The sequence below is a fragment of the Dendropsophus ebraccatus genome, chromosome 3 (genome assembly GCF_027789765.1).
Source record: "Dendropsophus ebraccatus isolate aDenEbr1 chromosome 3, aDenEbr1.pat, whole genome shotgun sequence".
Lineage (NCBI taxonomy): Eukaryota > Metazoa > Chordata > Amphibia > Anura > Hylidae > Dendropsophus > Dendropsophus ebraccatus.
Window position 1 is genome coordinate 34,387,736 of NC_091456.1, and position 27,085 is coordinate 34,414,820.

Here is a 27,085-nt window from a genome sequence, read left to right on the forward strand (position 1 = left end):
ACACTGTGTCTGAGTCTGTTTTAAATTACTGGACAATTTCAAAGCCCGCAGCCTGATAAGCGGAATACAGATAGGAATGAAGTGCTTTTGCTTCTTTTCTACTGTTGATTCACTTAGCTCTAATTCAAACACTTTCCCTGCTCCCACCACCATATTGATACATGATGCCTTGTCGGGAAAAAGTCCACTACAGGGCTTCCCTATCTGTAGGATTAATAGGTTTCAATCCCCAACCCTGCTGTTGAGTCACAAATGGAGAAACAAACATGAAAAAGCTGCGGTTAGACCAGGTTCACACAGGTCAGTTCTTATGCAGTTTTAGGCTATGTTTATACACTGTAAGAGACCAGCCATTCTGTGACCCAGCCAGATGGTCTTTAGCGTCGTTGAGTTCTGATGCGGGCGCATCCGTGTGCGCCCGCACCAGAACTCCCCACTGCATACAATGGAGCGTGCGGCCAGAGCCGCACACTCCATACTGTGGACTGACAGGGTTTTCTGCGGCCAATATTCACTGAATAGCGGCCGCAGAAAACTGACATGTCAGTTTCTCGTGGCCCGCTAGGGATCCCGGCCGGAGTGTATACCAAAATACAGCTGCAAGTTTATTGAATGATGTAGTCTGCTGCACTTTTAAGGTTAGGTTCACACTGTGTTTGTCCGTTTCAGTAGTAGTTTATAGAACCCTTCTTTTGTGTGTTAAATCAGTGTGATGCTGGTTTCACACACGGCACTTTTTTGGAAACTGTAGTTTTTGTGCAAAGATAAGAAGTTGATTCTAATGGGATGGAAAATATACAGGGAGGACTTGTACTTCTCTTTCCTGTTGGATCCTCTTCTGGTTTTGGCATAAAAACTGCAGTGTCAGTCCTCCAATAACTGTGCATGACCCGGTCCATTTAGGCCCCATTCACACGTCCGTGTCAGTTTTTACTGTCAGGAAATCCTGATCAGGAGACCTCAAATGTCATCAGGAAAGAATCAGGATTTCCTGACAGTAATCCGCTCTTACCTTCAGGAAACCATCAGGAAAAACCTTCAGGATTTCCTGATCAGAAGGAAAAATAGGACATGGTGGAAGATGTATTTCTGCAAACTGGATGGCCACAGCTTGCAGAAGTACAACTCCCATCATGCCCTGCTGACAGGTCATGATGGGAGTTGTACTTCTGCAGCCTGTGGCCATCCAGGCTGCAGAAGTACAACTCTCATCATGACCTGTCAGCATAGCATGATGGGAGTTGTACTTCTGCAACCTGGATGGCCGCAGGCTGCAGAAGTACAACTCCCATCATGCCCTGTCAGCAGGACATGGTGGGAGTTTTAGTTCTGGGGGGTGGGTGATCTCAACTGTCCTGCGGCTGCTGCTATCCGGTAGGCAGCATGAGGTGAGTTCGGGGGGGGGGGACCGGAGTCGGCAACAAGGACGGATGGAGAGGGGGTCCGGAGGTCACTGGTCCGGGGGGGGCGGATATGGAGATCGACGGCGTCGCTGCTCCGATCCCGCAGGAGGACGGCGCAGAGGTCCGGGGGGGGGGGGGGGGGGGGGGGGGAGGTGGGGGCGCTGAAGGTTCGGGGGGCGGGTGCAGGGCAGAGAGGTGTGCGGGGGTGCCGGCGGGCTCTCATCAAGTCCGGAATCAGGGGCACTTTCCTGATGCACATCAGGAAAGTGCCCGTGATTCCGGCACTCCCATAGACTTCCATGGGGGCGTCCGGGCCGGAATTCTGGACAAAAATAGGACATGTCCTATTTTTTCAGGATCTATTTTTCGGAACGGAAGTGACTAATTAAAGTCTATGGGTCCGGAAATCGGGATGGTTTTTCCGGACGTGTGAAGGGGGCCTTACACAGAAAGATTATCTGACAGATTATCTGCCAAAGATCTGAAGCCAAAGCCAGAAACAGACTATAAACACAGATCAGGTCATACAGAAAAGCCTGAGATTTCTCCTCTCTTCAAATCCATTCCTGGCTTTGGCTTCAAATCTTTGGCAGATAATCTGTCAGATAATCTTTCTGTGTAAATGGATCCTTACTTGCTTTAATAAAGATACATGTATAATACAGGTGAACATTGTGGGTCTCATACCTGGCACCCTGTTAAAATAAGGCTGGCTTCATACTGCCTCTTTTATTCTGTTTGTTTTTGCAAAAACCCCTGCAGCCAGATCTTAGCTGGAAGTCAATAGAAGTTTATGATTTGCCTTGCACACATGGTGTTTCTTTTTGTTTGACGTTTTTCTTTCCCCCTTGGCGTTTTTGCGGCAATGTGGCAGTTTTTGAAAAACAGCAGGCTGAGGGTTTAGCTTTTTTTCCCCGTCAAACTGGGGTGTTTTTCTCCCATAGACTTCAATGGAAGTCTACACTAAAAAACACCATAGCTTATGCATATGATGCTTTTTAGAAAAAAACGCTACTGTCTGGTCCCCAGGGGGTTAACTTAACCCCTTATGGGCCAGGGGGCGACAGTCTGGTTCCCAGAGGATTAAATGAACCCCCTGTGGGCCAGACTGTGCTCCGTTACGGAAGTCTTCTTGTAATCAGCGGCTGAGCATGGACACTGCTTCAGCCACTGATTGGCTGAAATGACACTTATACCTTGTCATCCCAGCCTATCATCGGCTGCAGCCGCTTATTTGCTGTCTTCAGATTTGAAGAGCCAGGGTCTGGCAAACTGGCACACTCATAGTTCAGTGTGCCAGGTTCTGGAAAAAAAAAAAGATGTTGGGCCTGAGTATCAATAGGGCCCTTCTCCCCCCAGCACTGCATCCATTCCAGCAAAAAAGGGGGGCACTTAATCCCCTTCCTTACTGGGATGGGTACATTGTGACATCCATGTGGCCCCCATGTGTAGCATACTGTAAGGTGCTCTACCCCTGGTCTTTTTTTGTGTGTGGTTTTTCCATTTTGTTTTTCAGATATCGGTAGTCCATTCGGTGGACTATGTCAATGACCTGTGTTTTGTTTTTTTCAATAAAATGGCCGGGTACCAGTAGTCCCAGAGCACAAAAATTGGAACACCTGGACTGTGCAGTAGCAGGCTATTATTAGGCTTCCCACCCTGGTAATACTAGGCTGCTGCTGTTTTATTTAAAGGGGAACTCCAGGTAGAGGTTAAAAAAAATGAAACTTCTGCAGAAGTATAAAGCATTACTTACCTATCTATTCCATTTTTTGAAACTACCAAAAATCCATTTGTTTTGGGGGGTTTTGTTCTGTTTTGTGTTTCTGCACTTCCTGGTTTATCAGTTGTACACAGTACTACAGGTTCCAGAATGCAATGCTTTCCCTCAGCTGTTCATCACAGTCCTCCACCCAGCCTATTCCCTGCCCAAATCTATTGCAGAACATCTAGGCTGTGTTCACACATTGCAGTTTCATTGTGTTAGGGAATTATTTGCAGTAATTAATGATTTAATTGTGGTCCCACTCACACAGCACACTGTATTCTCTACCGGTAACACCACACAGCTAGAGATGAGCGAACCGGTTCGGCCGGTATGGAGTCTGGTCGGATTCGGATTTTTGGAAGTCCACTCCGAATTTTTTTTCTTGCTTTCTAAAATGGCAGCCGCCATTTTAGAAAGCAGGAAGTGTTCCGGGCGAGAAAAGCGCTTTCCCATGATGCCCGGAACACATCCAATCAGCAGGGATCTTGCACTAGCCCACCCCCTGTGTGACATCGGTATTGCTTTAAGAGGAGCGGTCACATGACCGCACCATGCAGTCTGCAGAGAGAGAGGAAGGAGTCTGTTACTGCACACAGCTCATCAGTGACAAAACGCTGCTGCACACTGCTGTACTGACTACTGAGAAGATATTTACAAAAGCAAAGACCACAAGATTATTAGGAAAGCGGAGAGGAGAAACATATAGTGATTGAGAGAGAAAAATAGAGAGGCGAAAGATATAGATTAGGCATAGGAGAGCAAAGGGTGCACAGAAGAAAAACGTGCTCTACAGTCACCTTTACTATACTGTCACCCTTGTGAGAGTGTATATGACATAGGTGTTATCCTGAGGCACAAATATACCTCGTGCATTTGTGGAGAATAAAACTCTAAAAAAAAAAGGGCTCTACAGATATTCCAAGTACAATAGTTGGCTCCTTGTGAGAGTGTATATGACATAGGTGTTATCCTGAGGCACAAATATACCTCGTGCATTTGTGGACAATAAAAGTCTAAAAAAAAAGGGCTCTACAGATACTACTGCTCCAGTACTGGCCTCAAATGACTATTGCTGGACCTCCACTGGCCTCCAATGACTACTGCTGCTCCTTCACTGCATTTGTGACCTTTTTCCTGCATAGACCCTGTAATGGTGAATTTCCTGCATAGACTCTGTAATGGTGAATTTCCTGCATAGACCCTGTAATGAATATTGAAGTTTAAAAAAAACCAATTTGACTTTGAGATATTGAAAAGATACTGTTGTTATTGACATGTAGAGCCCTAAATTCAACCAAATAACTACCCCCGTATCATATAGATGCTTTAAACTATGAAATCTGAAATTCGGTTGAACCGAACTTTTTAAAAAAATCCGGAATTCCGGTTGGAACAAATTTTTGAAAAGTTCCCTCATCTCTACACACAGCATGCTGTATTCTCTACCTGTAACACCACACAGCACACTATATTCTCTACCTGTAACACCACACAGCACACTATATTCTCTACCTGTAACGCCAATATTGGAATAAAGTAAAGAATTTTTTTCTTTTTTTTTTCTTTTCATTTCCACATAAATATTATAATCAAGCATCTGTTATCTTTGAAGTTGAGCCCCACAATAAGGCTCTGATCCTCTCTGCCGTTTAGCATCATTTACTAGTGTTACTGCATCATTTTTGTGAATACGCTGCAGTACTGCAATGACACTCCAACATGTGTGAACACAGCTTTAATTTCACTACACACGTCTGCACAATTAGAGAAATCAGTGCAACACCTGCTTCTGGCTGGTCCGAGATGGTGAATCACTCAGGGGATTGGGGGATCCAGCCAAGCCTCCTGGGACATCACGCCCTGCCCCGTCTGCATCATCAGCCTGATCTCAGCAAACACACACAACGTGAGACAGAGGCATGGAAGATTTGTCTCCTAAGGGGGGATAGCAGAAGGAGCAGGAGACAATGTAGATTTGCACAGAGGCCATTTCTTTCATTTCCTGGATTTCTATCAGCTACCAGTGTGGCAGAACCGTACAGATACGGTAATACATTGTATAGACACATATATTTAACTTTTAATGTGCTTTTAATAGAAAACAAGTTTTTCTTATCTGGAGTTCCCCTTTAACCTGGCTGGCTATGGAAATAGGGGAAACCCAATGCGTTTTTTCTCTCCAAAATTTATTTAAAAAAACAAACAAAAAAACACAAAGGGGGAGATTTATGAAAAGGTGTAAATATACACCTGGTGTAAACTGCGCACAGCAACCAATCACAGCTCAGCTTTCAGCTCTGGTAAAATATAAGAGGAGCTGTGATTGGTTGCTGTGGGCAGTTTACACCAGGTGTATATTTACACCCTTTCATAAATCTCCCCCATAGAGTTCCTGCAATTTTCATAACCAGCCAGGTTTAAAAACCAAACAGCAGCAACCTAGTAGTACCAGAGTGGGAAGGGCCATTTATTTTGGCCCACCCCAGCCTAATAATACCAGCCTGCTACTGCCCAGGATAGAGGACAAGGGGGTCTGACCAACACACGGCGGTATTCAGCTTGCCCCTGGCTCCTTTGTTTTATATACACCCGCGGGTCAGCACGTGACCCACGGCTCTATTCATTCTCTATAGATCTGCTGGAATGAGTGCAGTCCAGTGGTCCTGTGGATAGGGGACAAGTAAGTTTTAATCACCTAGATGATGAGGTTGCTATACACTGTAGCATCTACCGGGTTAAATGACTGGGCACAACTGTATAACACAGCTGTACATGAGAGGAGTTTTTGATGCAATTTAGTGTCACATCATCACACTAGAGGATAGGTGATAAGTATCTGGATCGGTGGGGTCTGACCACTAGTATCCCCATAACGACAGAGGTCCCTTGTCCACTGAGTTAATAAAAAGGCATTGAGCATGCTTAGCTATTATTCCACTCTCTATGGGACAGTTATTATTATGCAAGACCCTCACACATCAGATATTTATCTATGGATAGGTGGTAAGTTTAAATAGGCCCTGTCATTCAAATAAAAAAAAGACCTTTGATATGTTGTAGTGTGTTCAGACACGAGCGAGTGCTGACAGAGGTGCATTCAAGACACAATCACTCCCATCTCTGTACCACGTGACTGACAGCTGGACATAAAAAAACCCAGTTAAAAAATTCCAGCTTATCCACTGCATATCTTTTGGGCCTGAAAATATAGCAACAAACTAACGGACAGAAATAAACAAAACCATCCTTTTACGAATAAGCACCCTTTTAACACCGTGATTGTATATGTTGCCCAAATTGAGGAACAATGAAACTGAATAATAAACACAAGAAATAAAAGAGGGGGAAAAAAAACAAAGTGCAATATATATTATAAAAGAAACCGTTTATAGTCAATAATTTATTCAGCAACTTTTGAAGCATTCACTTGCGGCAGGACCTTCCCCTTTACACAGTAAGAGGGTGTCCCAGCGTAGCTTTCCAGACTTCAATGATGGGAACCATCTTCTTCATTCTAGTGTCATTAATGGATAGAGAAAACTCCCAAGATGATGAAGGATCAAAGAACACAGTAAGAAGACAATGTCATTCTTCGCTTACAGTGGCTTAAATTAACATCAACTAAAACAAAGTTGTATTGGGCATGTACACGAATGCTATAATAAAACCATACAAAATCTAATTTGGACTGTGGAAACTTGATAGATCCAGTGTCGGACTGGGGTATCTGGAGCCCACCATAGGAAATGACAATGTGGGCCCACCTATGAAGAACCAGTGAGAAATTACATGTCAGTCAGTGTTACTGCAGGTTCTGAGCTGGGGGCCCACCGGAAGATTCTCCGGTCCTACAGTGGGCCAGTCCGGCCCTGTATAGATCAGTGGCGTTTGCAGCTGGATTATAAGGAAACAGTTAGAAATGTGAATAGTGTTAGCATTACCCACACAACTGCACACCATACAGGTATATATCTGTACTTTTATTCTGGACTCTTTTGAGGTATGAAAAGGTTTATGGCTGCTTTGTGCACATCTGCTAATTTTAAGAAGCTCTAAGCTGGGCCCAGGCATGTTTCTATAGAAATGTATCTACATATACTGTACTTTCTTTATAGACATAGGGTATGAATACAATCAGGAACAGGAGAATAACCATTAGATGGGATGAGGGGAACAGTGGGTGGGTGGGCGAGAAAGGATTTTTGTTCTGTAATAAATACGTTCTATATAGATGACAGCACAAGACTGCTCAGTACCTTCTAGCCTTGCATACAATGAGATGGCTAATAAAAAGTTATGATTTGAAAAAAAAAAAAAAAAAAAGACACAAAGGGCACACGACTGCCCTTGCTATTGATAAAAATACTTGCTTACACTCTTGTGGTGTGTCCTCTTAAGAGAAAAAGACTAAAAATATCTTACATCTGTACAAGCTATAGGTATGAACACATGATCATACTGTATACAGAGTTTCTATATACACCCGCCATACCAGTGGTTTAAAGGTGGTTCCCCTTCTTTGACGTATGTATGGCTTTAAAGATCCTAATGCCTTCTGGTCTGTGCAAACAGGCAGGAACTGGGCTCAACGGCTGAAAAGACACCATATACAGACCTTACAAGACTCTCTGAAGTCTAGGTCCAGTTCCATTTTTTAAAACCACCTAGAAATATCTAATCATAAGCCTTCCATGACACCCCATCTGGATAAAGACACTTATAACTCAACCTTAAAGGATCGGTTGTGCTTGCTTCAGAAAGGAGTCGACATATTTGCAACCTGAGGATTCGACCATGGGATGGGACGGAGGGAATACATATGTTGGTGTTATATATATATATATATAGATACATATATATGTATTTATACCTTCATTTCCAATGCAAACAAGTAACAAATTGCTTTGCAACATGGTACAGAGCTGAGGGATGAGGAAAAATTGACCTTCACAGTTAAAGTCAAAAGAAAAGTGCTAAGACAGTTCGAAGCCTGTGTTCATGCTGATAGCATAGCGGAGTTTCTCCCGCAAGATCACTTTCTTGCTGTAGTTGGGAAGTTTAAGGAGGTTAAAACAAGTAGAAGAGGTGGGAAGGCGGCCCCCAGGTTCTTTTTTCCTAATTGTAAAGAAGCCCCGTAAGACGCTACCCAAGGTGTCTCCTGTATCCTGAAAACAGAGCAAATGGCACTGTTAGAAACAAGGGTTTGGGTGAAGTTACTATAAGTAAGAGAAGGCTTTGCTTACATTGTGCTCATGGTGATATACTGTAAGGGTCCTATTTCACGGGCTGATGGGGGCCCGATCAATAATGTAAACAAGCACCAATCTGCTAGATCGGGGCTTGTTTACTGGGCCTATTACACGGCCTGATAATCGTTTAGCGAGGGCTGCAGGGACATAGTTACCGATGTCCTTGCAGCCCTTGTTTAAACGCCATACTTTACCTAACCATGCTGCAGGTCTTCTCCTGCGCTCCTGTCAGCTAAGACAGGCCGCACCGAAGCTGCTGCTGCTGCGCGCGGGAACGGGAGGAAGAAGGAGCGCAGGAGAAGCCCTGCAACATGTTTAGGTAATGTATGGTGCTTGTGAAATCGTCGGTCGCCCGCCGCACATCGCTATTCCACACAGCGATGCGCGGTCGGTGCCCGATGATTTTAGAATTGAACCTAAATAAAGAATCAGCCGATGACACGATCGGCTGATCGCTGTCTCTATTTCACGGAACGATAATCGGCTGAAAAGCTCTTTATTACACAGAGCGATGATCTGCCAAATCGGCCTGATTCAGTAGATTATCTCTCTGTTAGACTAGTTATTGGTGCTGGTTACCGATCATTCAGGGTCTCACCTGGTCATCTGACACCTCTACGCAGCGAATAGAGAATGGTGGCTTGAGGTAGGCAAACCCTAAAAGAGGAGGCCGGGAGCAGGAAGTAACAAACTGGAAGAGAAAGAAATAAACACTGTTATATTAAAATATTCAGCTTGAAGGACATATGGAAGTTTTTACTGCACCTTTTTGAGGTATCTAAAGTTTATCATTGTTAATTTTTGGGGGAGTGAACAGGGAAAAGAATGGAAACTCTTCCAATTGAATTCCTTTTTTGCACCATGTGCCATGAAGTTTGACCCCTTAAAGGGGTTGTCCGGCGATAAAAAATTATTCACAGAATAACACACATTACAAAGTTATACAACTTTGTAATGTATGTTATGTCTGTGAATGGCCCCCTTCCCAGTGTCCCACCACCCCCACCCGTGGACCCGGAAGTGTGGTGCGCTATACATTACCTGTCGCGTGCCGACCACGGTCTCCGATCGTCAGCAGTGACGTCTTCTTCGGGAGCTTGGCGGATCTTCCCGAGTGCCGGCCGCCCTCTGCAGCGTCATCCGAAGCTCAGCCGCGATTGGCTGAGCATAACTGTGCTCAGCCAATCGCGGCTGAGCAGCTGATGACGTGGCCGCGGTGAGGATAATGCACCACACTTCCGGGTCTAGCGTGGGTGGGGGGAAACACGGGGAAGGGGGCCATTCACAGACATAACATACATTACAAAGTTGTATAACTTTGTAATGTGTGTTATTCTGTGAATAATTTTTTATCGCCGGACAACCCCTTTAAGGACTGGTGTTGGGCAAACTCACCATGCAGTCATTAAGGGGTTATTGAGAGCGCAGTCCAAGGCCTCAATGAGACCTTCTGGGCTGCCTGACATCGGCAATGGCTTCAGCTTGTCTCCAGCAGGCTAAGGCAATTGAGTGCAGAGTTCATGGATCAATGCAGTACATAGGTACTGCATTGATTCCTATGGGCAATCAGTTTATTGCTTATAGAAGTCCCCTAGGGAGACTACAAATAAATGTAAAAAAAATTACATCCAATAATAAAACTTTAATCAGATCCAGAAAAAAAATGCATATATGCCAGTGTGGTACCCATAAAAAGTACAGCTCATGCCGCAAATGGTAAACACTCAAACAGCCCCATAGACCAAAAAATTAAAAGGGGTTATAAAAAAACACAATATGCACATAGAATAATAGATATCTCTAGCAGACCTGGGGCCTTCTGTCAGGCTCTTGGCTGCCATGGAAACCCACCAGCAACCTACAATGGTGTCTAAGGGTGCCAAACAGGATGCCACGGTTGCTACTGACCTTGGCTTTGACCACAAAAGGGAACAGAGGTAACCCCAATCCCAGCTATAGCTCACATATGACAGCTGTAAATTACAGCTGGAATCCAATAATGATGGGATGGGCACGTTCTAGTGCATTATACTTAATATACTATATACAGCTGGATGTAGGCTTTATCTGGAGGTCATCAGCAACTTGACCTCATATTAACCCTCACGGCATTACAGAGTGCAGAAATAGATGGCCAGGAAGCTATTTACATGAGCCCCATGAGGGAAGGGGGAGACGGAGAGAACAGCTTATACAGTGCTCTGTCTTCAGCACAAATCAGCAGGCTCAGAAATGGGGGAAGGAGACTGTAATGGTAATTACAGGAAGGAATTGTTAGTCTCCAGGAGGGGGGGATGATTTAACATATGTTTTACCTGAGTTGAATACCCCTTTAAGGATCATTTGGGGATTTGTGATTATTAAATAAAAGTATAGTATTGGTATAGTAAACAGTGTGATGGTTGTTTGGATTTGATTTCTTTTGGTATAGTGTTAACAAACATAGGTATTTACCTTTAAAAACATGGCTTTTTCCTCTGAATTGAAATCATTTGCTAGAATATCCCATAGCCATACAATAACGCGATGACTGCCATGAAAACCTCCATAGTACACAGTGTGCTTCCTGTGGGAAAAAAAATGGTAATAGAAAATGTTTTTTAATTAAAATTATAACAAGTACAACCTGTAGTGGTTGCATCAGCCACATAATAAAAACTATGCACAACAGCTCTGCTCCATCAGGAACAAGTCTGCCTCTTTAGTGCCATCTATTGGTGACTATGCGCTATAAGTCATCTGTCAAAATCCTTGGGCTCAGCAACATTATCCAAACCCGAATACTCAGCGATGGATTCCCTGCAGCTACAGACGTTGGATACTGCCTGGAGCTGTCTCCATGTTTTCCAGGACTCCCTAGGACGGCACCCGACTTCTGCAGCCATGGGCAATCAATTGCCGAGTGTTCTGGTTTAGATAACATTGCTGAACCCAAACAATTTGTTAGACCTCCTCTAACAATTGTCTAATGTCTATGGTCAGCACTATACTATGCACTGGAATCTACAAGAAACAAGTGTAACATAACATTTGGCAGATGAGACATAAGTCACAGAAAAACGATTATTACTTCTTTAATTATTTAACTCACTTGAGGTCATCCAAGTCTATCTCCGCATTGTCCCCTGATATAAGACGCTGCAGCTCGGGAGCTGAGAACATACGTATCCAGTCAGGTCGAATGATGGAGCGGAAACCACTGATAAGAGCAGCCGTCTGGTTCTTAATCTGTGTGTGCATGCGGAAGTGAGCCATAAGGTGGATGTAACTGATCCTGAAGAACAGAAAAGGAGACGGTCGGTGTTAGAGAACATAAGGCAGGCAAGCTGTATAAAGCAAAACATGCATCAAAAAGTCAGCTATTGTTTATCTGCCTCCCAGAGATAATTTATTGTTTTGCAGAACCCCACAATTTATCTCCGGGGTTCTGGGAAGTAGAATTAGAATTAGTTCAAACTACATTTTATTCATCTGTTTTTGCAAAAAAACTGATGCATTTGTGTTTTGATCCGTTTTTCCATTGACTTCCATTATAAAAAAAAAACAAAAAACGATCAAAAGGCATGTTTTTTTTGTTTGTTTTTTTAACATGCACAAAAGCGTGGTCAACCACATTTTTTGCATACGCTAAAAAAAACAGATGCGCTTTGACCCGTCTTTTTTTTTGTAATGGAAGTCAATGGAAAAACGGATCAAAACAGATTCACACAAATGCATCAGTTTTTCTATGTTTTTTTTTTGCAAAAACGGATGAAAAAAAAATAGTGTAAACCCAGCCATAGCTAAAGTATTTGGAGAACTAATATGTATACCTTGTTTCCCCGTAATAAGACCGTGCCTTATATTAAGTTTTGTTCCAAAAGATGTACTGTGTCTTATTTTTGGGGGATGTCGAGGGATGGCGAGGGAGAGATGTGAGAAGCACGGGGAAAAATGTGAGTGGCATGAGGAGGGAAGGAGAGAGGTGAGAGGCATGGGACAAGCATGGGGAGGGAGGGGGTGAGCGGCGGCAGGTAGTGGTGGACAGCCATACTTTCGGGGTGGGGGTGCCTTATTTCTGGGGGGATGCCTTACTTTGGGCTAGTTGATAGTTGGGGTGTCTTATTTTCGGGGAAACGCAGTAACATGTAGTATTCCTTCTTACCCCAAGTAGTATATATACTCACTTGTTTTCATTAGTTACACCAATGGATTTCCCTCCGGGGACCAGCTCATGGCATACCAGCTAATAAAAGTATAAATATATTAGTGAGGTTTACCAGTGGTTATTACTGCTGATAATAGGATGTGATTTACTGTATGGAAGCACAAGAGTCCCTGCAGTTCTATAAAGCTGTAGGCAAGCTATGTGCCTCTGTATGGGGTCTCAATATGACAATGTACAAGTATTTTCTCCACTAAAAGCAATGAAGGATCTGATAGAAAACAAATTGTGATTTATTCTGTGCAATCCCTTTGCCAACAGAAATTTATGGGTGCAGTTACAAAGCTCTGTATGTCTTGTAAGATGTCTGGAGCAGTAATACACCTGGCGATTGCTGTTTACAAAACGTGACTGTAAAAATCACACTAAAGATGACAAAAAGCATAATGTTTGCAATTTACCAAAATCCCAAAATCACAAGATCATGTACCTGACCCATGACGTCTTCATCATAAGAAAGCGTGAGGCCCAGATCACTAATATCTCCATCATATCGCTGCAGGGTGTAAAACAACAGTGTTACAGACCACAGGAATAAAAACTTGTTTTCCTATATAATCAGCTATGTATTTTTATAGCTAAACTTTCAACATTTCGCTAGTCTCCCCGCTCTCTATTTGCAACCTAGAACCCAAAGACTTACAGTGAAACCCCGTCTAGGTCACATGACACAAAGCCTTGAAATGTTAAAAGTTTTTTTAATGACAGTGCCCATTTAGATTTTGTGTAAAATGATCTAGATTCCTATAGTTCAATGGTGAGAAAACAAAATATTATTGCTGCGTCCTCTTGATAAGGTTAGAAAGATATACAACACTTAGTTATTAATTTAAGGGGAACCTGTCACCAAGACAATGCTATCTAATCTATCACCATCATGTTATAGAGCAGGAAGAACTGAGCAGATTGATATATATCCTTGTGGGAAAAGATTCAGTATAACTGTAACATGTTGATGAAAATCCCTGATTATTCTGTGTTAAGGAGTCCAGTGGGCGGGGTCACTCAATAGACTGGACTCCTTAGCATGGGAACATCAGAAATTTCATTCAGTTATACTGAATCTTTTCCCATAAAGATATATATCAATCCGCTCAGCTCCTTCCGCTCTATAACATGATGCTCATAGCTTAGGTAACATATTCATGGTGATGGGCTCCTTTTAAAAGAAAGAGAGCTGGTAAAAATATCTGTAGCCGTAAGGCCTTATTACACTACACGATTATAGGCTGTACTTGGCCACTGACCGTTTATGGCCGATAGTCATTTAGTTTAATAACGCATGTTGAAAAGCAACGATCAGCCGATATGCACAATGTCAGCTGATCGCGGTCTTTTAACATGCTGAAAGATCACAATTGCAGCAGTGGTCTGCTGCTTGTCATTTTGTGTACTAGGAGACTTCAATGGGCAGCACGAACGATCTAAGGATTGTTCAGCCAGCCCCTCCTGCTCCTCCCCGCTCTCTGTCTATGCGTGTAATAGCACAGTGCGAGGAAGAAGCGAGCGCTGAACTGAACATGAGTGCTCGCTTCCCCAAAAGACGTGCCGTGTAATATGACCTTAACTGGGCAAAATTATTATTGTACTTGTATACACATGTCCATTTCACAACTACATACATATTCATCACCAGGCGGTATACTTTTGGGCCTTGATATGTAATTTCTACTGTAAGTTTGAAGTACTGAAGACAGTATTGGATAATATTTATCAGCAATTAAACAAAGATTCCATCAGGCCTTGTACAGCAATGGTAGAAAGTGCATCTGTAATACACAGTGTCCCTAAAAAGTAATTCACACAATTCTGACCTTGATGGATGTAAGATTCTTGTAGAACTCAGGATCCAGAGATGGAAGCTCGTCCACAGAGCTGTAGAAGATGCTGTGGTGGTGCCCTAATAACTGGCTAAGGAAAAATGAAGCAAAGGGAACATCCACCACAATACCCTAGGAGAGAGAGGGATCATTTTAATTCTAACTTGATTTTCAGTATATAAAGTGCAAATACTAGAGCCGATTTTACCTCATACACTGCCTTCCCCAGCATCTTCCCTACAAACTCAAACAGCTGCAGATAGTTCTCATGGATGTAAGACGTAGGAGATGGGTATAATCGATCTCCAGTGCTTGTTGTCTGTGGGAAACAAGACGCAAAGTTAAATACAAAGCACAGAGGAGAAGAAAACAGAATGGCTCTGGTCCCCCAAGTACCTTGAAAAGATTTAGAGCTGGATCGAAGACTTTCTTTATGATTTCCTCTAAGAATTCCTTAAAAACACCATCCTGGTCTATTCCAGCCTCATCTACCCCCAAGTCATTGACGAATTTAACTCTGATGACTCCTTTCATGGCGTTCTGTGAGAGCTGCCTCAGCTGGTCATATCCGTCCTGTACAGCAAACACAATAGGGTAATAAACTTATGAGAAATAAATCCTTATATTGATATATTGTGGAACTTTACTAACATTGTCCTATGGCATATAGAACCTAATTCTCCATTTATATCATCAGCCACTAAAGGGGTCTCTAAAATGTGACAACTGATCATACCCAGAAATGGATCTTACATAATCTGACTGGACCGACAGAAAATAAGTATGTGATACACTGCTGATTTTGTAGGTTTGCCCACCTATAAAGAATGGAGAGGTCTGTAATTTTTATCTGTGAGAGAATAAAGTTATTTAAAATAAAATCCAGAAACTCACATTGTAAGATTTTTTAAATAATTGTTTTGCATTTTATTGCATGAAATAAGTATTTGATACACAGAAAAAAAAAACTTAAAGTGTCACTGTCGTGAATGTTTTGTTTTTTTTGCAGAAATCAATAGTACAGGCGATTTTAAGAAACTTTGTAATTAGGTTTATAAGCCGAAAAATGCATTTTTATCATGAGAAAGGAGTTTGAAGCTCTCCCCCCGGTCTTCATTGTTCTCTGATGGAGAGTGCTAAATACAAGACCAAAACAGGACAACAAAGAGTTAATCTACAAATCCATTGCCCTTTATGTCCTCTGACAGTCACCACTGACCTCTCTGAGCTCATTACAGCATTCACCCAGCTTCGTGCCTGTAATCCTCTGTTATCTGCTTTCTGCTGTCGGCTAACTCCCTCCTCCCTCCTCCCCCCTCCCCTCTCCCTAGAGCAGACAGGGTATGTCTGATGCAACAAGTCACAATTTCCTGATTTTTTGCAGTGGATGGAAAAGAGGAGGGAGGGGGGGCCTGGGAAAAGGCTTTTTAAATGCAGATAATGGCATATTTGGCTAATAAACCCAATTACAAAGTTTAAAATCACCTGGACTATTGATTTCTGCAAAAAAAAACAAAACGACAGTACAGAAACTTTTGTTTATTGTTACAGAGGTCAGATGTTTCCTGTGGTTCTTGACCAAGTCTGCACACATCACAGCAGAGATTTTGTCCCAGTCCTCCATACAGATCTCCTACAGATCTTTCAAGTTTCGGGGCTGTCGCTGGGCAGTATCGAGCCATTGGTTCCCCTGGCTGTGTGTTTTGGGTCATTGTCATGCAGGAAGATCCAGCCATGACTCATCTTCAATGATCTTTTGTAAAGGGAAGGGTGTTGTTGGCCCAAGTCTTACAATACATTGCCCCATGCATCCCCCCTTCTATACAGTGCAGTCATCCTGTCCCCTTTGCAGAAAAGCACCCCCAAAGTTTGATGTTTCCACCCCATGCTTCACGGTTGTGACTGTGTTCTTGGGGTTGTACTCCTCCTCCTTCCTTCTTAAAACACGGTGAGTGAAGTTGATACCAAAGAGTTGTATTTTGGTTTCCTGTGACCACATGACCATCTCCTATGCCTCCTCCGGATCACGCAGATGGTCATTGGCGAAATTCAAATGGGCCTGGACATGCGCTGGTGTAAACAGGTGGACCTTGTGTGCCCAGTCCATTAATCCAATCTATAAGACAGCAGGCCCAGCTTTCCTCAGGTCATTGACCTTGTTCTGGGCTAATTTCTGATCTTTTTCAGAATCATTCTTACTCCATGAGGCCAGATCTTGCATGGAGCCCCAGACTGAGGAAGATTGACAGTCATCTTGTGTTTCCTTCATTTTCTAATAATTGCGCCAACAGTTGTTTCCTTCTCACCAAGCTGCGTGCCTATTGTCCTGCAGCCCATCCCAGCCTTGTGCAATTCTTTCCCTGGTGTCCTTAGACAGCTTTTTGGTCTTGGCCATGGTGGAAAGGTTGGAGTGTGATTGATAAAGTGTGTGGACAGGTTCAAATAGTTGCAAATAATACAGGTAATAAGTGCAGAGTAGAAGGAGCTTCTTAAAGAAAAACTAACAGGTCTGTGAGAGACACAATACTTGCTGGTTGGGAGGTAATCAAATACTTATTTCATGCAATAAAATGAAAATTATTATTTAAAAAATCATACAATGTGATTTTCTGATTTTTTTTTTATAGATTCTGTCCTTACTGTATGTGTGATCTCATTGCTGAGAAGGTCCCTTACAACTTTTTTTATTTCCAAAGTGAAACTCTGAGGTCCTGATGCAGTATTCTTGCAACTAGTATGTAGCTGTGTGTCACCCTTCTCTACTCGTCTTTGAAGAGAATGTACTACCAGTGATCTATAAGGAAGGAGACTGCATGGGATATACTTTTTCAAACTAACGCCTGACAGTGTCACGGTCGTTTAAATTATTATTTTTTTTTTGCAGAAATCAATAGCATGGGCGATTTTAAGAAACTTTGTAATTGGGTTTATTAGCCGAAAAATGCATTTTTATCATGAAAAAGCAGTTTGAAGCTCTCCCCCCCTATCTTCATTGTTCTCTATGGAGAGGGAGGGGTGGAGGGAGATGAGGCACCAAAACAGGACAACAAAGAGTTAATTTACAGCTACATCACCGGCTATCTCCTCTGAGGTCAGCACTGACCTCTCTGACCTCTGAATACCGGCTTTCACACAGGTCCCGCTGTGTAATCCTTTGTTCTCTGCTGCCGACTAATCTCCCTCCTCCCCCCTCCCCTCTCTATAGAACAGACAGGTCTCGACTGATGTAAAAGAGTAGTGATTTCCTGATAATGAGCCGTGAATGAGAAAAAGGAGGGGGGGGGGACCTGGGGAAAGGTTTTTTAAATCCAGATAATGGAATATTTGCATAATAAACCCAATTACAAAGTTTCTTAAAATCGCCTGGACTATTGATTTCTGCATAAAACGGCAGTGACACATTAAGACTACATTTACTGTTAAGAATAAGCTAATGTACAGCACCTCAAGCATTCGTGATCTCCGTATAGTGATGTGTGTTACATGCGGTGAGGCAGTGGTTGTCTCCACCAAACCCAGCTTCTCCTTTTCCTTGGTAACTATATTTCGGAACAAAAGGACTCTCTGTGGGAACATAAGGATAAGGTTGCAATGCTTTTAGTAAAATTGTAGATTACTGGCATTAGATTACATTAGAAAATGCTCAAGAGAAACCGACTCATAATATGATGTAAAAACATCTAATTTAAAATTCCCCATGTTTCCTTCTCTTTGAATGGATTTTCCCAACTTGCAAAGTTATGGCTATGCTCAGCATAGTAGATAACTAATTGGGGGAGGGGGGGGGGTCTGACTGCTGGGGCCGCACTGCAATCTTGAGAACAGTGACCAGAGTCTCTTGTTAGAATGGTGCAGTGGGTCAAACACTTGCTCTGCTCCATTTACTCCATCTATGTGAGCTGCCAGAGGTAGCAGCGTACAGCACTGGATTGTCTCTACAATTCTCATAGACAATAGATAGCTAAAAACTCTGGTCCCCATTCTTGATATTTCAGCGGTCCCAGTGTTCAGATCCCCCACAATGGACAAGGAGTACATTTTCAAGCTGGGAAAACCCCTAAAGAGGCCCTGTTGCAAATAAAAAATGTTTTGAAGAAATCAACAGGGGTTGTGATAGCAAGCAGTTTTGCAATATACTCTCTCAATTTTTTTTCTTTTTACATTTTCTATGTTCAAATCAATATTATGTATATGGCCACTAGGTGTCTCCCTTTACAGCACATGTGTACAACTACTGCATGTCCACATTTAGTAGCAGAGAATTCTGGGGGCGCTTGCATTGTATGGTCAGCTCTCCTGTCACACAGCACCAAAACCTCTGTAACCACACAGTGACATTAAACTGACTGAACTGTTGCATAACGAAGACCATTGTCTCCTGGTAAGCTGTATAACTGATAATATAATTAGTAAAAGTTATTAATATAAATAGTTAATTGCCCTCAGTTGATATTCAGCCTGCATGATGAACAGGGGTCTTTCCTTGTGTGAGTGCTCAAGGGACTGGGACTTCCTGTGTTTAGTGTCTTTTTTTTGAACAGCAAAAAGACCAAATATCCGCATGAACCATAGTTTGGCTGTATGTATAATGTTGATTTAAACATAAAAACCCTAAAAAAAAAAAAAAAAAAAAAAAATAGAAAGCGAGTACATTGCAAAACTGCTTGCCATCACAACCCCTGTTGATTTCTTTCTTAGGGGGGGATTTATGAAGACTGGCATACAAGTACGCCGGTCCTATATTAGGCCACGCCCCCTGCTTCCAGCAGGTGTACATTTGGGTACAAATGAGGTAAGGGAGGAGGCCACACCTCCTCCCCGCCTTGTCAGCCCCCTCCCCCCCCAGCCCGCCCGATCGGGGCATACGCCAGGGAGAATAGGCAAATCTGCACCTAGTAACAGCACCTGAAGACTGCATTAGTAACAGCAGCATATAAGTATGACAAATGATCACAAATCAATCAGATATGTCAGAGAGATTCAACTAGTTCCTTGCAAGACATATGATTGTGCATGCAATGTGTATTACTGTAAGGTAAGTTATATACTGTATCAGTACTTAGCTAGGTACCTAGTATCACACCTTTGTATTGGAATGTATATTACAATGTAAATTATGCTGACTGTATTTTTTACAATTTACATAATTTTAATGGAGTAACCAGAAGTCCAGTTTAGCAGAACAGACACATTCTAGATGAGTTAGGCGGGGTTCACACTGTGTTTTTGCAATCAGTTTTTTTCATTCATTTTTTGAAAAAAAAAAAAAAAAAGCGGATAAAAACGGATTGCAAAAACGGATTTATTTGTGTGCATCCGTTTTTCCATTGACTTCCATTATAAAAAAAATGGATCAAAACGGATCCATTTTTTTGGACGAACACAAAAACTTTGCTGACACTATTTTTTTTGTCCATTAAAAAAAACGGATCCGTTAAACGTATGCTAAAAACGCAGTGTGAACCCAGCCTAAAATGCAATAACCTGATGTGTCGTATATATAAAGCAAGGCCACATACGTTTTTGTGTGGAATGACATGAGGAATATACTGAAGTAAAAGCTGCGCTCGCTTCCTCTCTTTGTCCAGTTCTTGGAACAGCAAGGCCGGTTTAAGATCTCTGTGGAAATAAATAATGTTTTTAGACGTTTTGTAACCAAGTCATAAGAAACAGAAAGTGCAATGTCAAGACTGATCAACTACACAGAAAGTGTCAAGCATACAGCCTAATGCAAAGAGCATGTGATATGTTACAGGAGGGACAGGCAGGATTGCGTAACCTGGATAGTATTGTGTTACAAAACCAGAAAACGGATTCTATTATATACCAACTCACTTCCGCAACCAGTGGTCTTCTGGGGCAAATCTCCTGCGGCAATCTCTCTCATACAGAACCATAAGCCAGCCATGCACAGAATGGAAAAGCTCCAGGGTTTCCCCTTTGGCATTCTCTGCAAAGAATATAAATATTCACATTTTCATTTATTTCTTAAAAAAAAAACTGCTAGGGGTGCTTCAATAGGTGTACACCATGAATACGATTTGGGTGACAAATAAGACAGCAGATGACATGAAGCTAGTAGGTTGTTAACAGGAATGGTGAAAAACTAAGAAACCAGAAAGACATTAAAACAGAGGAATCTAAATTCTTTTCTGTAAGAGTCCTATGGGGGCCTGATCAATACTGTAGTGTAAATGAGCGCTGATCTGCTAGTTCAGTGCTCTTTTACTGGGCCTATTACACGGCCCGATAATCGTTTGGCAAGGACTGCAGGGACATCTTTTCCTAAACAGTTTTTACATTACCTATCCATGTTCCCGGTCTTCTCCTGCACACTGCAGCTTCAGAGCAGCCCATGAGAGCTAACAGGCCGCTGAGCCAATCACTGGCCAGGACCGCCAGCTGAGTGGCCTGTGATCTGAGACCTCTTTGAAGCTGCAGCACGTAGGACCAGGAAGGAAGCATGCAGCGCGCAGGAGAAGACCGGGAACGTGGACAGGCGATGTAAACTGTTAAAACTTTTAAATTGTCAGCCGCCGCCTGCTCATTGCTATTACATGTAGCGATGCACTGTCGGCGTCCAATGATTTTAGGTCAGGTTCTAAAGAAACGATCAGCCGATGATCGTTTCATCGGCTGATCGCTGTCTCTATTACACAAAGCGATAATCAGCCAAATTGGGCCGATTCGCCCGATTATCGATCCGTGTAATAGGGCCCTTAGGGGCCATTCACATAGTGAATGCTGATACCAGGAAATGACTTCATTTTTAGTAACAAGGGGGGGGGGTTATTTTGCAGAGAAAAGATATAGGGGGAGATTTATCAAACATGGTGTAAAGTGAAACTGGCTCAGTTGCCCCTAGCAACCAATCAGATTCCACCTTTCATTTTCCAAAGAGTCTGTGAGGAATGAAAGGTGAAATCTGGTTGGTTACTAGGGGAAACTGAGACAGTTTCACTTTACACCATGTTTGATAAATCTCCCCCAATGTAATGTCTGGGGAACATGAAAATGATCTTATGAGGCCGCAGATTGGCAGAGCTAAAAGGGATAAATAACATAAGCTCAGTCAGTAAAGTGACAGAATAGACCTGCTGTCTTACCTAGAAGACCATCCCAGATCATCTTGAACACAAAGCAATTAAGAAATGCTGAGATGGTGACAAGTTCTTCCACTTTGAATGAGATCTGCTCCTCATATACCTCAATATCGTCCAGTATCCTGACAAGAGACACAAGAAAACTATGAACACTGCAACATTCAAATACAAATACTGCATTTAGGCTATGTTCCCACAACGTCTTTTTATGCAAAATAATGCCCGTTATTTTACAATGACAGTTGTCAATAATTATCATGATCATTATTTGTCACGGCCGTCATTATGAAACAACGGCCGTTATTTTGCTTAACAATAACGTTGTGGGAATATAGCCTTAAAGAGGTACTTCTGATTCTTTATAATCAACTGGTGTCAGAAAGTGCCAGAGATTTGTAATTTACTTCTATTAAAAGAATTCAAGTCTGTCCTGCAGGAAAGGGTGTATTCTTTCCAGTCTGACACAGTGCTCTCTGCTGCCACCTCTGTCCGTGACAGGAACTGTCCAGAGCAGTAGCAAATCCCCATACAAAACCTCTCCTGCTCTCCAGAATGGAAAGAATGCACCACTTCCAGCAGAACATACAGCAGCTGATAAGTACTGAAAGACTTGAGAGTTTTTAATAGAAGTAAATTACAAATCTCTGGCACCAGTTGATTTGAAAGATTTTTTTTCTTCTTTTGCTAGAGTACCCCTTTAAAATGAAATGAATGGTGGACACTCACGTTATCAGATGCCTGGAGCAGTCACAGAAAAGGACCAGCATAGCTAGAAGCCTCTGTGACTCCTCTGTGTCATTGCTCAAGCACTCCAGGAAAAGTTTCAACCCTCCCTGAGGTCCCAGTTCACAGATGAAAGCCCACAACTTGGGTAGAAGATCATCCAAGTAAGTTAGACCTACAGGAATAAGAAAATATGTTAAAAACATGAAAAACATGTCCAAGTATGTCAAAAACAAGTCCAAGGATAAAACAAGTTAATACAAGACTAACACAGCAATACAAATTGACCAGCGCAGTACTTACCCGTAAGAATCTGCAGACGGATCTGAGTGAGTGTGGTAAGTGCCGTCTGGTACAACACACAGATGCTGCACACTTTCTGCACCTCTTGAGAGTCCACTCTTTTACCGCCAATTGGTTTTAGTATGTGGCGTACTGAGGCAGACTTCTGGAATGCCCTTTTAAACAGGTCTGGAAAGAGGATAATGTAAACATAAATCTTTTATTAAGCCATGTTAGCACATTACTAAAACAGAAATGGCAATTTCATTATGTGCTCTTGTTTCTAGAATACATGATATATCATATAGCACTATAAATTATAAAAACTAAAATTCCCATCATGCCTGGACAGCCAAAGCGAAGCCCTAAAGGTCTAGGCCCCACCCCCTCTAGGTTGGCCCATACCAATGGCCGCTGAGGGGGGTGGGGCCTATGCACTATGATGTCATGAAGGAGCGGGGCCTACAGCAGTGATGTGGGCGGGGCTAAGTGGGGCCAATGTCTTCAAATAAAAAAGTGAACCTGAATGTAAACCTATAAGACGAGAGCCCATATTATGAAACCCTACCTTACATTAGTACACACTGTTCTGCCTAAAAGAACTCACTTTTCATGGGTAGGTTGTTCTGTGGAGAGGATCCTGGAGTGGTCACAACAGACACCTCTTGGTTTTCCATTAGTTTCTTACTAAGGACTTCCCGGAATAAGATGCGGATCATATGGACACCCCACAAATACTGGAGCTGCTTGGTGAGCAATGGCATTGACTCATTGAGACTGGTAAATAATAGAGGGGAAGAAAAATATATGAGTTTGGCTGCAAACACATGAAAGGCAAGAAACATACAACACAGATATGATATGGAAACCTAGATGATTACAGTGTAGAGAATACATGGTCTTCCCTTCAGCACAGCTTCAGGTTTACAACAGTGGAGAACCCCTTTAAATGTATCCAAAGAAAAAACCTACCCATAGTCTACCGTTTGAGAGAACCATCCTAATACGGGGTGCCAGTGCGTGAGGTTGGATTTCTTCTGAGACACGTACTTCTGGCAGTATGATAACATTTGGGTGAGAACGCTTACAAAGTGCCCTGTCTCTTCTTCTAAAACTTTCTCTGTCAGGTGGCCCAGATGAATAAGGTTACCTGAAAGAAGAAGAAAAATGGGGAAAGAAAAAAAAAACAGGGTTTATGAAGAGAAAAAAAACTTGGCCATGTTCACATGGGGTAAGACAACGGCCATTATTGGACATGGCTGGGTCAAACATGTGTCACTCAGACCTATCAGTTTTTTTTGTGCGGCCGCAGAGAACCACGGCCATAGTGTGTACAGTTTGTATACACTATGGCCGTGATTCCATACACTGTAGTGTAACTGATCAAAGTCATTAAACAATAGCAGTTGTTTAATGCCAAAATACAGTGTGGGAACATGGCCTAAAGGTGCTCTCTCACAATTCCTATATCCTAAATACCTTCCGTCAAACAGACAGAAAGATTCCGGCATTTATTAGAATACAAGCTAAAACTACATTCGCACAGTACTTTTTCAATACTGTATATGATGTCTGCACATTCATTCACAATCTGCCAAAAATGAATATGTGATGCATCTGTAATCCATATTTTTTGTGCATCAGCAAAAAAGGTAAAGGTGATAGTTAAAGTGTCACTGTCGTTTTTTTTTTTTTGCAGAAATCAATAGTACAGGTGATTTTAAGAAACTTTGCAATTGGGTTTATTAGGCAAATATTCAATTATCTGCATTCAGAAAGCCTCTGCCCAAGTCCCCCCCCTCCTTCCTCTCTCTCATCCACTGATCATTATCAGGTAATCTCGACTTTTTTACATCAGTCGAAACCCTGTGTAACCTATGGAGAGGGGAGGGGGAGGGGGAGGAGGGAGCCAGCAGAGAACAAACGATTATGCAGTGGGACCTGTGTGAAAGCTGGTATTCAGAGGTCAGAGAAGTCAGTGCTGACTTCAGAGGAGATAGCCGGGTGATGTAGCTGTAAATTAAAGTCCGGTGAAAATTTTAGTATTGTATTGCCCCCCAAAAGTTATACAAATCACTAATATACACTTATTACAGGAAATGCACATGAAGTGTTTTTTTCCCTGCACTTACTACTGCATCAAGGCTTCACTTTCTGGATAAAATGGTGATGTCACGACCCGACTCCCAGAGCTGTGTGGGCTGTGGCTGCTGGAGAGGATGATGGCAGAGGGATGCTTAGTGTCCCTCCAGTGCCCTGTGTCCCTCAGTGTCCCCCTGCCATCATCCTCTCCAGCAGCCACAGCCCGCACAGCTCTGGGAGTCGGGTCGTGACATCACCATTTTATCCAGGAAGTGAAGCCTTGATGCAGTAGGAAGTGCAGGGAAAAAAACACTTTATAAGCATTTTCCGTAGTAAGTGTATATTGGTATTTTTTATATCTTTTGGGGGGCAATACAATACTTTAATAAAAACTCTCTCTGGATTTATCCTTTAATTCCTTGTTGTCCTGTTTTGGTGCCTCATCTCCCTCCACCCCTCCCCTCTCCATAAAAAACAATGAAGACAAGGGGGAGAGCTTTAAACTGCTTTTTCATGATAAAAATACATTTTTCGCTAATAAACCCAATTACAAAATTTCTTAAAATCGCCTGTACTATTGATTTCTGCCCAAAAAAATGTAAACGACAGTGACACTTTAACCTCTTAACGACGCATGACGGGTACCGTCATGCGGCCGTTAAGAGTAAACAGAGAGGGCTCCCGGCGTGAGCCCTCTCTGCAGCGCACGGTCCCCGGTTGCTAAGTGCAGCCAGGGACCGCGTGTATTAGCCGGCGCGGCCGATCGCCGCGGCCGGCTAATTAACTATTCAAATGCCGCTGTCAAAGCAGACAGCTGCATTTGAATAGCAGCTGTGCCCCCTCTCCCTGGTGTCCAGTGGGGGATCTCCCCCCCCGCGATGCGATCGCGGAGGGGAGATCCGTTCTAATGAGCCGGCCGGGGCTCAGCGTCGGAATGACGCTGATCCCGGCTCGGAAATCTATTCAGATGGTCTGCAGCAGACCATTATAATAGAGCACCGATCTGATGGATCATTGCTCTATTATATACACAGGATTGATCTCAATGGGAGATCAGTTCTGTGTATATAGAAGTCCCCCAGGGGGCTTCATATTACTGTAAGGGAAAGTTAAAAAAAGTGTTTTTATTAATAAAAAATCCCCTCCCCTAATTAAAGTCTGAATCACCCCCCTTTTACCATTTTACAAATAAAAATAAATAAATAAATAAACATGTTTTTTATCACCACGTGCGTAATCGCCCGAACTATTGATAAATCACATTCCTGATCTCGCACGGTAAACGGCGTCAGCGCAAAAAAATCCCAAAGTGCAAAATTGTGTATTTTTGGTCGCATTAAATCCAGAAAAAATGTAATATAAAGCGATCAAAAAGTCGCATATGCGCAATCAAGGTACCGATAGAAAGAACACATCATGGCGCAAAAAATGACACCTCACACAGCCCCATAGACCAAAAGATAAAAGCGCTATAAGCCTGGGAATAGAGCGATTTTAAGAAACGTATATTTGTTAACAATGGTTTTAATTTTTTACAGGCCATCAGATACAATAAAAGTTATACATGTTATATATCGTTTTAATCGTAATAAATTGAGGAACATATATAACAACTAAGTTTTTCCATAGGACACACGGCGTAAAAATGAAGCCCCCCCCCCCCCCCCAAAGAAAAATAATTGCGGGTTTTTTTCAATTTCACTGCCCATATAATTTTTTTCTGGTTTCGCAGGATATTTTATGGAAAAATTCAGCCTGTCATTGCGAAGTACAATTAGTGACGCAAAAAATAAGGGCTCATGTGGGTCTGTAGGTGTAAAATGCAAGTGCTATGGCCTTTTAAGCACATGGAGGAAAAAACGAAAACGAAAGTTAGCACGGTCCTTAAAGGGTTAAAGGGTACTTTTCATTACAACAAACTTGTGATATGTTATAGCGACATGTCATAAGTTTGTATCGGGTGGGGGTCCGGGTGCTGAGACCCCCGCTGATAGCTAGAACAAAGGGGCAGAAGCACTTAGTAGCGCACACTCTTCCCCTTCATCCCCACTTTCATTGCTAAACTAGCAAAAGACACAATTTTTATGGGAGCCTATGGAACTTCCGGCAATTATGTCCACTGGACGTTCTATAGGCTCCATTATAATCCCATCTTTTGCTACTTTAGGGTAGCTTCACACGTACCGACTCGCAGCGTTAATAACGCTGCGAGTCGGCTAGGTCCTGGCAGATCACTTTCACTACATACACGCAGCGGCCTGAACGACCGCTGCGTGTATGTAATTCTGCCGGCCACTTAACCCCTTCAGCTGCTGCCCGGCTCCCGCTCTGTATACATTACCTCTCCTCGCTGCACGGGGTCCCGGCGTACTGCTCTCCCGCCTGGCCAATCAGTGGCTGCGGCAGGGCAACACACTGTTTCTCTATGGAAGGGCTCTAGCACCTCCGCTC

General features: G+C 42.7%; 1 protein-coding gene across 1 annotated transcript in view; it reads right to left on the minus strand.

Moving 5' to 3' along the window:
• Positions 1-6,541: 6,541 nt before the first annotated feature.
• UBE3B (ubiquitin protein ligase E3B) overlaps positions 6,542-27,085 on the minus strand; it is a 40,997-nt gene continuing 20,453 nt past the window's right edge. The window contains exons 12-28 of the mRNA XM_069961374.1: positions 23,525-23,702; positions 23,160-23,329; positions 22,574-22,741; positions 22,274-22,445; positions 21,551-21,669; positions 20,280-20,394; positions 19,964-20,063; positions 17,889-18,008; positions 14,841-15,017; positions 14,653-14,763; positions 14,439-14,576; positions 13,055-13,120; positions 12,587-12,645; positions 11,512-11,694; positions 10,875-10,986; positions 9,019-9,111; positions 6,542-8,336 (exon numbers count right to left, since the gene is read on the minus strand). Of these exons, the coding sequence (XP_069817475.1) occupies positions 8,145-8,336; positions 9,019-9,111; positions 10,875-10,986; positions 11,512-11,694; positions 12,587-12,645; positions 13,055-13,120; positions 14,439-14,576; positions 14,653-14,763; positions 14,841-15,017; positions 17,889-18,008; positions 19,964-20,063; positions 20,280-20,394; positions 21,551-21,669; positions 22,274-22,445; positions 22,574-22,741; positions 23,160-23,329; positions 23,525-23,702 (2,273 nt within the window). The 3' untranslated portion in view covers positions 6,542-8,144. The remainder of the gene's footprint in view (positions 8,337-9,018; positions 9,112-10,874; positions 10,987-11,511; positions 11,695-12,586; positions 12,646-13,054; positions 13,121-14,438; positions 14,577-14,652; positions 14,764-14,840; positions 15,018-17,888; positions 18,009-19,963; positions 20,064-20,279; positions 20,395-21,550; positions 21,670-22,273; positions 22,446-22,573; positions 22,742-23,159; positions 23,330-23,524; positions 23,703-27,085) is intronic.